Source organism: Salmo salar, chromosome ssa20 (assembly GCF_905237065.1).
Source record: "Salmo salar chromosome ssa20, Ssal_v3.1, whole genome shotgun sequence".
NCBI classification, from domain to species: Eukaryota; Metazoa; Chordata; class Actinopteri; order Salmoniformes; family Salmonidae; genus Salmo; species Salmo salar.
In genome coordinates, this window is record NC_059461.1 from 69,208,099 (window position 1) to 69,221,268 (window position 13,170).

At 42.1% G+C, this 13,170-nt stretch overlaps 1 protein-coding gene across 3 annotated transcripts in view; it reads right to left on the minus strand.

Moving 5' to 3' along the window:
* Positions 1-6,539: 6,539 nt before the first annotated feature.
* Positions 6,540-13,170, minus strand: part of LOC106581098 (protein C-ets-1) — a 47,690-nt gene continuing 41,059 nt past the window's right edge. For all 3 annotated transcript variants that reach the window (XM_014162824.2, XM_045703862.1, XM_014162825.2), the window contains 2 exons: positions 10,360-10,478; positions 6,540-9,910 (listed from right to left, as the gene is read on the minus strand). In XM_014162824.2, coding sequence (XP_014018299.1) covers positions 9,695-9,910; positions 10,360-10,478 — 335 coding nt within the window. In that variant the 3' untranslated portion in view covers positions 6,540-9,694. The remainder of the gene's footprint in view (positions 9,911-10,359; positions 10,479-13,170) is intronic.

Sequence of the window (13,170 nt, forward strand, 5' to 3'; positions counted from 1 at the left end):
AAGAGATAGGGAGGGTTGAATTCCTCCTGAGGACAGTATCTGCTGTAACTCTCTAGTGTTTTCAGTCAAAGTAAGACTTTGTGAACATTTAGCATTTTTTTCTGTTAAACTGCTTACAGTTTAAAGTGTCACCCAGTTTGGACTGAAGTCTTTTAGCTTCAGATGAGGAACCATTTTTTTGGCAGCTGTAGAGGTGTATTATAAATTGACAACATAATTCATCAGCCTTAAAAATATAGAAAAATACTCAGGGCTCTATTAAATCCCTATTGCTGAAGCGATTGAGCCAACATATGCATCATTTACCGTGAATGCTGTTTTTGCCAATGAGGGAGCATTGCCTTTAAAATGTAATTGGACTTTAGCGCAGCATTTCCACGATATGGATTGAATAGGGCCCTTACTGTGAAGCGAGAAAAGAAGCAGGTCACCAATTCCCCATGAGTCACTAAGGAATGTGGGATAGCAGGTGCTGAATATCACTTTCGTTTATTTTTCCCCTCTTCTGCTTAGTTAGCACAGGCTGCAGTCACACACATTCATCCATGTTTGTTCTGTGTCCATGTTTTTATTTTTGGTTATTGCAGTGCTTGCATTCTGGCATCCTGGTCAGCCACCTCTGAGAGGCTGGTGGACGGTGAGAGTAGGCTGGTGAGAAACCACCGTAACCAGAGACCATAGACCAAACACGACCTGGCTGTCTACTGCCTCCCAGCTCTGCTCTCTGCCAAGCGAAGGAGACCCCAATTCCCTCAGTCAGAGGTAACCTAAGGGACACTCAACTCTTCTACTTTCACAAGTGCCTGTGCAGCAAATACAGGAAAGAAGACGGTCAATTAAAATACTCGTAATGTTTTATTTGCATTCAGTTCAGGTTGGATCAATGCGATTGACCAGAAAATGTCTTAGGCAAAAGATACAACCTAAAAACCCGGTCTGTAGTTTTACCCTAGCTCCCTCTTGACAGAGATAGTAGATTTAATGCCAGTCCAGGCTAGGCCCGAGATTACCCAGGAAGAGCAGTCAGCACTACTGGGCACTAAATCACAACAGCTTCAGCAGGAGCTTCAGCAGGAGCAGGCCAGAGAGCCAATGAAGTTAAGGGTCAAAGGTCAATGGGAAGGAAGCTCAAGCGCAGTCTGCATCTACTTCTGAGGTTACTCTCTGGCACTCACTAGAAAACAATGACATGTGTTTGTGCCTTAGAGCTAATATGTTTGTTGTACCCTTTATCAGTGGCTGTTCAGCAAATGATGGTAGTGTGTGGTTCACTTCTGGCATCAGAGCTACAGTGTTCGTTGTCCTTGATTTATTGATGTTTACGACATCCATTGTGTTTGCACTGCACAGTACAGGTTGAACAGTACATGTTAGTGGGAGTTGGAAAAATCCTTAACCTTTCTCTCACTAACATTTCTCTCCAAAAACTTGTTTCCCATGTTTAGCCTTGAAGCCACAGAGTGGTTATCTGGCAGAAATAATACAGTAAGACAGCCCCCTTAGCGTGTGTGTTTTTGTTCGCCTACAGTGATTCGCCATGCTTATTTCTGAATATGTATGGAAAGTACCTGCTATGATAAGCAGGGTTTTCACTGTTTATTGATTTGATCTGCATGGTTGAAAGTCATGCAAGAAGAGCTACAACTGACTACACATTAGGCTGAAATAGTTTCATTAAGGTGGAGGAGCTGGGGGTTGAAAGTAAAGGGGGAAAGACAAGCTACATATGAAGAGAAAAGAAAGCGAGTAGAAGCCAAGGGGCTTTGGTGAAGAGGGTTGACCCTATCCCTGATTTCTCGGGGGGGTGCGTGTGTGTTTGCATGTTCACTTTAGCTCATTTAAGATATTCACATCTGATCCACTCTCTCTTTAACTACCCACAACTCTCACATCCACAATGGAAAACAGCTTAACTCTCAAGCCAGTTATATTTCTAACCAAGGACATTAGAGAATAATATTGTTTTGATTTATTGTAATAATGACTTTATAACATTTAATGAAATCAACTTAATTTGAGGACAGACTCAATGTCCCTCAGACAAAGCTTAACCCTTCCCTTATTTGTTGAAGGTTGTTTGAAAGGTTTCATACTCCTTATGAATGTAATGCAAGGAGATGTTACAAGCGAGAAGTAAATAGAAAGGGAGGGGGAATGGAGGTTCCTTAGCGGAGAAAGAGAGGACTATGGGCCTTTGAGGGGTGGGCGGCAGTGGCAGGAGTTGGGGGGTGGCCTGCATGGGACTGGTATGTGTGCGTGAAAGCCAGACGGGGAGGGGGGGACGGGGACGGGGGAGAAGAGGGCCTGCTCGCTGACTGTGATTGGAAACAGATGTTGGCGAGAGCCAGGGCAGAAAATAATTTTTGGGGGAAAATTCTCAGGCCTTCTCTTTCTGGGCCCTGGCTCCAGAAGCCAATCACAGCACGGCACATGCTGGTCTGAGGGGCGTTCAAAACCGACTGATTGGCCAAGGACTCTAACGTGGGTGCGCTGAGCAGATGTCCTGGGAAAGTTGCTGAATCCCAGCCGACCCGCAGTAAAAGAGAAGAGAAAAAAATGTGGTCCTACAACTGGACAGTGACCAAAACCTGTTGTAATCCAGCTGCACACACACAAACACGCGAGTACTCTGACACACACACACACAATCCACTTGTACAAAGAGAGGAACACATGCATGGAATCACATTCTTATTTCCAACTGAAACGCTTCCTATAGACCTCTAAATATAGACCTATAAATATCAAATTCAGTGTCCCTATTCAAGTTAAGTAATACATTGGCCTCTTAAGAACCAAAATTGAAAATTACCTTTATTCAGGAAAATAAATTATGGCGTATTGGCCCTTTGTTATTGTCGTCTGGAGTAGACATTTTCTAATGAATGCAGGAGAGTGGCTCAACACCTTCACGACCACCCCTTCACCCCACCAACCCTCCTTACTCTCCCCTTAACCGGGAAAGACCACTCCACTCCTCAGACACACATCTCCTTCACCTCCTCACAAAGAAGCCCCCCCTCATTGTGGCCCTGTATCTGACAGGTGCTGTAGTGCATGGGTTTTAAATCAATCACCATTACTAATGGAAAGTCCACATTACCATGTGAAGCCAGTCCATTTCCTGCCCAGAATGCCAGGTCCCTGGTACCAAGGCCCTCATGAATGCAGGGTGGGTGGCCTACCAGCCCCAAGACTGGCTCTCATTTCAGAAGGGATACCAGGAGGACGAGGGGTGCCTCTGGGAGTCAATGGCATATTAACTGGGGATGCGACAACAGCAATAAAAATGCAAATTGAAGCCCAAGCTGAGGATGCCCCAGCCGTGACCTTCATAAACCTGTATAATACAGTCCTCCACCTGCAGTGACATGTGGGTCAACCCATCTCCTCCACCACAATACACACAGCTGAATGAGAAAGAAAATAAAAAAGCAGGAGATTGACTAGCTCCTTTTCCCTGAGTGGGAAGTCAGAGTAAATAAAATGTATTTTTTGTGTGTCAATGAAGTTTGTTAATTACATGTACGTTGCATAAACGTCAAACTGCTTTATGGGTGCTTACTCAGTCTCTGACCACTGTGGTGATTGTGTAAATCCTCCATCTCTGAGTGATGTTCGGTAACAGCAGGACCCATGAGAAGAGTCAGACCGTTGGAAAATATGCTATCTCTTGTAACAGGCATGGGCTAATGTGTTTATGTGTTCCCCAGACACCACTCCTACCCTGGGTCCATACAGACCCAACCAAGGAGACTCTACGATGAAGAACTATTTTATTTTATTTTTACATTTAAAAAAAATTTACCTTTATTTAACTAGGCAAGTCAGTTAAGAACAAATTCTTATTTTCAATGACGGCCTAGGAACAGTGGGTTAACTACCTTGTTCAGGGGCAGAACGACAGATTTTTACCTTGTCAGGTCGGGGTTTCAATCTTGCAACCTTCTGGTTACTAGTCCAACGCTCTAACCACTAGGCTACCAGCCGCACAGTAAGACCAGAATCGAACCAACTCTGTTGTGTTACCACCAATGGGGGGCCGAGGGGAATGTTGGTCATATTCCATGCCTTCTCTGCATAATGGAAGCAATGAGCTGTATCTGTCTGCGTCACACTCTCCCTCTCTCCCTACAGAGGAGCTGTGATTAAGTACTGAAAGAGGCAGAGATCAGGGAGGCATCGTGGGTCCTACCACCATCCTATACACATTTCTTAACCAACTATGCAATAGGCCTGCACACCATACTTTCTAAGTTCGGCTAGGTGTTTTTCCTGTTTAGGTCAGGTGGTTATGGGAATCTCATGACCACCCTGCCAGTCAAACCTCCTATCCTCCTCCTACTCTATTCTTCCCCTTCATCTCAGTCTTTTCAGGTTAACCATGTCATCTTTAACTGTGTTGAGCAACACATTTCACCAGCCTATATAGCGCAGCTATCTATCTGAACCTTAGTGTGTACCATCCTCCTCCTCTTCCTCTTCCTTCTCCTCCTTTTCATCCTCCTCCTCTTCATCCTCCTCCTCTTCCTCCTCCTCTTCCTCCTCTTTCTCCTCTTTCTCCTCCTCATCCTTTCTCACTCATGGGAAGACTAGGCGTAGGAGACAGATGAAGCTTCGCAAGCGGGGCCATTAGATAAATATTTGGGTTGAAGTCTGACAAATGCGTCTCTCTCCGTTTCTGGAGTGAAATAAGCTGTGAGCGACATGGGGTCTCAGACAGGGAGGCAGACATCTCCGTCTCGGTGACACCGCCAGGCGCTACGGTTTGATTTTCTGTTCCGCTGTTCGGTTCTCTCTCTTTTCTCTTTACACCAGTGATTATAGCAGTCTGTGAGTTGAGTGAGATACAAAAAAGAACCATGTGAAATCCCCACCTCGTCTGAATGTCTCTCTCTTTGGTTGTGAAACCAGCAGGTGTGAATGGTATCATAATGTGTTGGGTTATGTTCCAGGTTCTTTGGCAAAATGGGCTCCCAGAGCTTCCAGTGAAGTGTTTAAAGACTATGTTGCCTGGTTATAGTGTCTGGTCTGGATCACAGGCCCAGGGGTGTGGAATGCTGAATGTTAGAAGAACAACCTGCCTAACTTAAGCCACCCTCTGCTAAATACATATTAATCCTGTCCAGGGGGAAATTAGCCAGCAATACAGCATGTATGTGTGTGTATGTGTGTGTATGTGAGTGTATGCGTGCATGCGAATGTGTGTCAGTATCTACATCCTGTCTGCTATATTTATAGAAAGTTGCAGGTACGGAAAGTTTTAGTCATGTTGCATCCAAGTCCCAGTAAAGATAATACACTTTATTTTGTTAAGGAGTCTGAGACTATAGTTTTAATACTTCCTACAAATGTTCTATCAATGTCTCATTCAATGTTCTCCTGTTCTAACCTAAACGTATTCACTACAGCTTATTTGAACCAAGAACGAACATATTGCACGCTATGATGTACTAGACAATCGTTCTAAATATGGTATGGATTTCAAGGACTAGCCTCTGTCCTGATGTGACATCTCAAACCAAGCCAATATACAGTATCATCCCAGTAAAGGAATATAAAATATTTCATCTTTATGCCAATAATTTATCAAGTTTAGTTTGCTACAGACCATTGTGGGATAAAGACACCAGTCTGTATTGGTACTGGTCCTTTGCCTTTTGCCCTATGTGCTGTTCTAGAGGAGCCAGACAGCTGTGCTGTGCTGTGTTGGCCAGGGCAGTGGCTGGGGAGAGGTCACTGCATCTATGTTTTTTTTTATCTATAGTGGAATTACTAGGACCCTAGGGCTACAAACACATGAATGGGCCCAGCGTGCCTGTTTCTGCTTTGACGTCACCCATCGCCGTGGAAGTGACACTCTTGTAAGCCAGGTACACACCAGCGACATCCCAGCATGCCTTTCAGAGGGGACCTGGATCTGCCACCAGGCCCAAACTGGGTTCTGAGACCGAGACCAATACATACTCTTGATCTGCACATTGTAGATGTATTTGGGTAGCCCAATTCAGATTTTTTTTCTACTAATTGGTCTTTTGACCAATCAGATCAGCTCTGAAAAAGATTTGATGTGAAAATATCAGATTTTACTGGTCAAAAGACCAATTAGTGGAAAAAATATCAGAATTGGGCTGCCTTACACAGTCTCAGTGTTATCATGATTGAGTGAGGTACTGACTTGCTCAGGCAGGTTTTGGATGTGAGTTATTCGTATGCAATGTGTGAGGTGAATAGGCCTAGATGTGCTCATCCAGTACATGCGCAGGTGGTTATTAACATGAGTACGCAGAAATCTTTTGAGGATAATGTGTAGGTACTTCTATTATGTTTACAAAAAGATAGATTAACTGACTAACCTTTCTTTTGGCATGTAGTCAAGGCCAGGAAGCCAAGTAAGACTGCAATCTGCTAATCTGCTTTCTTTAATAGATATTTAACTTGTTTCCAATGTACTGTAAGTATCAGTATAGATGTAATGTTTCAAAAGCCTTTTTTGCTCTGGTAATATTAGAAGAAATAACCACACAATACACACAAAGTATGAAATATTTGTTCACATATATTTTTTTATAACGTAACATTTTTTAAGTACATTAAGAAATAGAAGCAACAGTTTATAAAACTTCCCAGCAGAAATCAATGATGGGCCAGCATCAGCCTTTTTCTTTAACAGACAGGTCTATTCTCTATATCGAAAGAAAAACGCTACATTTTTTTTCCTGTGCTACCTTTATTTCCCATGAAAGCACCAGCTGTCTGCGTCTTTTTCTTTTATAAAATATAAATTACTGAAAAATATTCAAATGTTTGTGAACTAAATACATAAAAAATTATCTCATTAACAAAAATACAGAAACACTATAAAATATACAAAAAACAACACCATCCATAACAAAAAAGGTTTCCTAATGGATCAGTCTGAGATATGCTAATATCGCAAGGTATCTGTGTATTTATGTATTTAGTCCATTTAGAAAGATCTGTGCAATACTTGTGTCTACAACTTAACTTATATGACATTTACTGAAACAAACTTGACTTAGAAGTCCAAACAGACACAGTATATGTCCATTTAAACAAAGATATTATATTCTGATCTACTCAAAATGGTGACTGGCTAGGAGCTGGAAGGCATCGTCAACAACGAGTTAAGCATATATTTAAATATATGAACAGTTGCCCTAACGTAAAACATTTTTTGGAGGAAAAAAATCTGAACAGTAATAATCAAACAGTGATGTGAATCCTGGAAATGAGGTGTGCATAATGAACCACAGAGATTGGGTGGATTGATTTGTTCAAGAGAATTCAACTTTCTCTACACAAGATCACGTGTGTGTGTGTGTGTGTGTGTGTGTGTGTGTGTGTGTGTGTGTGTGTGTGTGTGTGTGTGTGTGTGTCTGTGTGTGTGTGTGTGTGTGGTCTGTGTGTGTGTGTGCGTGTGTGTTTGTGCTGACTGACACTAGAAAAACCAACCCTGTGGTCAGTTGCCCAACTAAAAAGTAACTAATATGGACAGAAATCCCTTTCCTATAATCTCAAGAGGGAACTACAGTCAGTCCAGCCAAATATCTTCACTGAGTCCTAACACTGGGTGCTTTCCAACAAATCAAAAGATCAAAGCAGAAACAACACTTTGAATGTGAGGGAATAACAGTCCCTGTCCTTCAAGATGGTGGACATACCCAAAGCGCTATCGATCGCCCAGACCTCACATGGGTTTGGTTATTATTCCTGCTTTGTCTCTTGCTTATTTGTTTAATCTGGGTCTTAATAAAGCATTATGAAATACAATCTGTACAAATAAACATTTCAAAACCTATTTTCATCAGAATGGGTAACATTCAGCCACTGTAAACAATAACATTTGTATTTTAAGATGATATTTCTTGACTTTGGCTTTTCCCATAAGACCTGCGTATAGTCATGTTCCCACTGATGACATTACTCAAAACCCAACCAGCACAACTACTGTGGCTCTTGAGCAAGCTGCACAAGTACATATAGTATTCAGGGCATGTCATTTCATTGATCCTTTCCATATACTGAATTGGGTGTCCTTACGTCTTAGAAATAGAAAAGCATGTACACATCATGGTAAGAAAATAGCATATAATGCCACATCTCTCCCAGTAGTCCTTTAGCCCAACTGTTTATGGTAGTCCTGTTTCCTGTCGATCTCTACCTCCTCATTGGTGAAATGGAGCATCTATACAAACACTTCAGTTAACAAAAGACTCCAAGCTGTACAACACCACAAGCATTCATCTCATCCTCATGCCATAATGATGATAATTCTCTTTCAGCCACTACTGATTAACTTCACAACTCCACGGTTCCCTCCCAAAACTACCCAGTCCTCCTCTCGTCTCTCTTTTTCAAACAGTCATCCAAAGTTTACACTCCTTGCTTTGAGCTCTTCTCTTTTCACCCTACTACCATCATGCACCTTGATATACCTTACCTAGCTATGGCAGCTTCCCTTCATTCAGAGAACACCACGTAACACACACAAATACAGTACACTCTACATTCCTAAGCTTTCTCTTTTGACTACAAAAACCATCCCTCGTACATGGCTCGCAATTCAATTTGTCAACAACAGGTCCCTCCCTCTCTGCTCTCTTCTAAAGCAATGCTAAAATGGGGGTTTGGAAAACCACTCAATGTACAGATTGTGATGGGCACGTTTGACTCCTTCATGTCCAAATACTTTCAAAACTCACCACAGAAAGGGTGTCTAAGGATTTTTATTACTGGTGGTAAGACAGTATATTTTTTATAGTGAAGCGGCAAATGTGCGGAGCTGAAAGCGTCAGTTTTAAAGCAACGGTTACTTTCAGGTGTCAATCAACCATTCTTGGTATGAGTAAGTAACTCTCCATCCAACCTATGAAAATGAGTAAAAAGGCCAGTGTCTAGTGTCGTCTGATAGTCATATCAGCATATTTCAGTTATTGGGCTTTCACAGAGAGGAGACAGGACTAACTTAACATTAAATGGTGCAACGTTTGGTTTCATAATACCTTCATAAAAAAAATATTTAAAAAAAATGGGGGAACCCTGGTCGGACTGAGACTAAACAGTACACCAGGAGTTGAATCTCAACGATAATACTGACACAAACATTATGCTTTTGAAACAATAGTAACAAAAACAACACTTTTTTGGTCCAAGCTGAGAACTCTACCCATGCCTATTGTGTGGAGTGGCAGAGAAACACTGACCTATTTCCACTACTTTACATTTTATATTTGGCAACAGATTTCATAGCAGGAACTCTCAATTCATGTCCTTCCCTATAATGGAAGCACATGCCAAACTGTCTCTTGCCAAACTGTCTCTTGGCCCCCTTCCTCAATGTCAGTTTCTTGTGCTACTTAGGCTAAATGGCCACTCTATTCTAACTGATAGCTTTCCATGTGCCTTGAGCTACTAAGTAATACCAGTATATACATATAGCTACCATACACACTATCTCAAATGTAACATATTATCAATTTTCACGTTTGGCATGTGCTTCCTTTTTGAACATCATCTGACAACAGCTCAAAATGATACAGACCACAGTTTAGGTTTGGTCCCAAAATGGGCGCCCTCTTTTACCGGACGGCATCAATCTCTGAAACCTTGTCCCCTCGACTCCTTTACTCTCCTATTCTTCTACTTTTTCTGTTCTCTCCTCCCTCTGTTTTCACTCGTCCACATCAGGCTTGACGTCCAGCATGGCGTGGAGCTCCTCGGGGGTGTATCCCAGCAGGCTTTTTAAGTCACAGACAAAGCGGTAGACATAGCGCTTCCCTGATGTCTTGTGGATGATGTTCTTGTCATAGTAGTAGCGCAGGCCTCGGCTCAGCTTTTCGTAGTTCATCTTGGGTTTGTTTTTCCTCTTCCCCCACCTCCGAGCCACCTGAGTCACAGAGGGAAAAGGCACCCTGTTACACCATGTATCAACCTTGAGACAGAGCTCTGCACTAATCTCACATTACAATATTATCGTGCACATGTCTTCTCTTGACATGGAACAATATTTAATGTAGCTAAATGTACCTGATACCGCTAAGGTTTCTTTGAGTCTAAGTAAGGCAAATACCACTGTTGTTGGCGTCACATTAAAAAGACATCAAGCTCAATATCCAGGCTGCATCACATCCAGCCGTGATTGGGAATCCCGTAGGGCAGCGCACAATTGGCCCAGCGTCGTCCAGGTTTGGCCGGGGTAGGCCGTCATTGTAAATACGATTTTTTTCTTAACTAACTTGCCTAGTTAAATAAAGTTTCAATAAAAAAATGTTTAAAAATCTGTCTAACTGTTTAGGGCCCCCATGCCATGTGAGGTCAGTGGTGGTGACCTCTCACCTCGTCAGGGTCGGACAGCTTGAACTCCCAGCCGTCTCCTGTCCAGCTGATGAAGGACTGACAGGACTTGTCCGTCAGAAGCTCCAGCAGAAACTGCCACAGCTGGATGGGGCCGCTGCCTGCAGAGCAGAACCAGGAGAAGGGAGAGAGAGGAGAACAAGGTAAGAACACTGAGAGAGAGGAGCCTTGTTTTCAGTATAATACAGATGAGTATTACTGAACATGACATCATCAGCCACATGTAAACACAGCATATCTTTGACTGACTGTTCTCCTCATGCTTCTCATTAACTACTTGTCTTGGGGTCATTCATCTCCTACTATAGAAATACAAATATTGCACTCAGAATCAGACATGTACAAGACACAATAGTGGAGAGAAAACAGTGTTTTCACAGACAAGGGTCCCATTCATCATGAATCCCTTTGTCTACACTTTGCCCTCTGCAGTATGTGGAGCTGGGCTTCACAGCGTGTTTTTGTCTGTCTGTATGAATTTCATGGCAATGAAATCACAGTGTTTAAAATAAGAGGGGGTCTTCATATGAGGCCTTGGCTGTGTGTGTGCGTGTGCGTGTGCGTGTGTGTGTGTGTACAGTGCCTTGCGAAAGTATTCACCCCCTTGGCATTTTTCCTATTTTGTTGCCTTACAACCTGGAATTAAAATAGATTTTTGTGGTGTTTGTATAATTTGATTTACACAACATGCCTACCACTGTGAAGATGCAAAATATTTTGTTTTGTGAAAAAACAAGAAATAAGACTATAAAACAGAAAACTTGACTGTGCATAACTATTCACCCCCCCAAAGTCAATACTTTGTAGAGCCACCTTTTGCAGCAATTACAGCTGCAAGTCTTTTGGGATATGTCTCTATAAGCTTGGCACATCTAGCCACTGGGATTTTTGCCTATTCTTCAAGGCAAAACGGATCCAGTTGGATGGGTTCCTGCTGGTGTACAGCAATCTTTAAGTCATACCACAGATTCTCAATTAGATTGAGGTCTGGGCTTTGACTAGGCCATTCCAAGACATTTAAATGTTTCCCCTTAAACCACTCGAGTGTTGCTTTAGAAGTATGCTTAGGGTCATTGTCCTGCTGGAAGGTGAACCTCCGTCCCAGTCTCAAATCTCTGGAAGACTGAAACAGGTTTCCCTCAAGAATTTCCCTGTATTTAGCGCCATCCATCATTACTTAAATTCTGACCAGTTTCCCAGTCCCTGCTGATGAAAAATATCCCCACAGCATGATGCTGCCACCACCATGCTTCACTGTGGAGATGGTGTTCTCGGGGTGATGAGAGGTGTTGGGTTTGTTCCAGACATAGCGTTTCCTTGATGGCCAAAAAGCTCAATTTTAGTCTCATCTGACCAGAGTACCTTCTTCCATATGTTTGTGGAGTCTCCCATATGCCTTTTGGCGAACGCAAAACGTGTTTGCTTATTTCTTTCTTTAAGCAATGGCTTTTTTCTGGCCACTCTTCCGTAAAAGCCCAGCTCTGTGGAGTGTACGGCTTAAAGTTGTCCTATGGACAGATACTCCAATCTCCACTGTGGAGCTTTGCAGTTCCTTCAGGGTTATCTTTGGTCTCTTTGTTGCCTCTCTGATTAATGCCCTCTTTGCCTGGTCTGTGAGTTTTGGTGGGCGGCCCTCTCTTGGCAGGTTTGTTGTGGTGCCATATTCTTTGAAACATTTTTATAATGGATTTAATGGTGCTCTGTGGGATGTTCAAAGTTTTGGATATTTTATTACAACCCAACCCTGATATGTACTTCTCCACAACTTTGTCCCTGACCTGTTTGGAGAGCTCCTTGGTCTTTATGTTGTCGCTTGCTTGGTGGTGCCCCTTGCTTAGTGGTGTTGCAGACTCTGGGGCCTTTCAGAACAGGTGTATGTATATATAGTGAGATCATATGACAGATCATGTGACACTTAGATTTCACACAGGTGGACTTTATTTAACTAACTATGTGACTTCTGAAGGTAATTGGTTGCACCAGATCTTATTTAGGGGCTTCATAGCAAAGGGGGTGAATACATATGCCCCACCACTTTTCCGTGTTTAAAAAAATTATAATTAAACAAGTAATTTTTTTCATTTCACTTCACCAATTTGGACTATTTTGTGTATGTCCATTACATGAAATCCAAATAAAAATCAATTTATATTACAGGTTGTAATACAATAAAATAGGAAAAACGCCAAGAGGGGTGAATACTTTGCAAGGCATTGTATGTGTGTATGTAGTTTAGTGTAAACTCCCAGAGATCAGCCATTAGGAACATTACATTTCATCTAATTTGTAAGCAAATGTTGCTTGATTTTCTGTTATGTTCAGGTCTGTCCTAATAATGCAATATACCGTAAAAGCAATTAAATGCATTTACCTACAATTTCATTGACATTTTTTACATATATTTGCAAATTAAACAAATGGACCAAATGTGACGACCAGAACTTACAATCGTGTTGAAAAGAAAAATAAATAGTAGCAGGAGAGAAAAACAAAGTGTACTCTTTGATCTTGTGGTTTTCTGTACAGACAAAAAAAATCACACCTGGCTATGCAGCGCCTACTTAGCAAAGCTGTAGCAGAGCGGAGCTGTTACCTCCCAGACATGCTTCATAAAATCACCCTCATACGACACACACCAAAGCTTTCAGAGAAATGGAAGTGTGGGTTGAACACCTGAAAGCAAAATAAGTTGTTTTCAATCCAAGGCTTCTACTCGCTTCCCTCAGTTATGAACATGAATGCAAAGACGCAATACCCACATTTCAGAAAATAATAACCAGCTATTTTCAACTG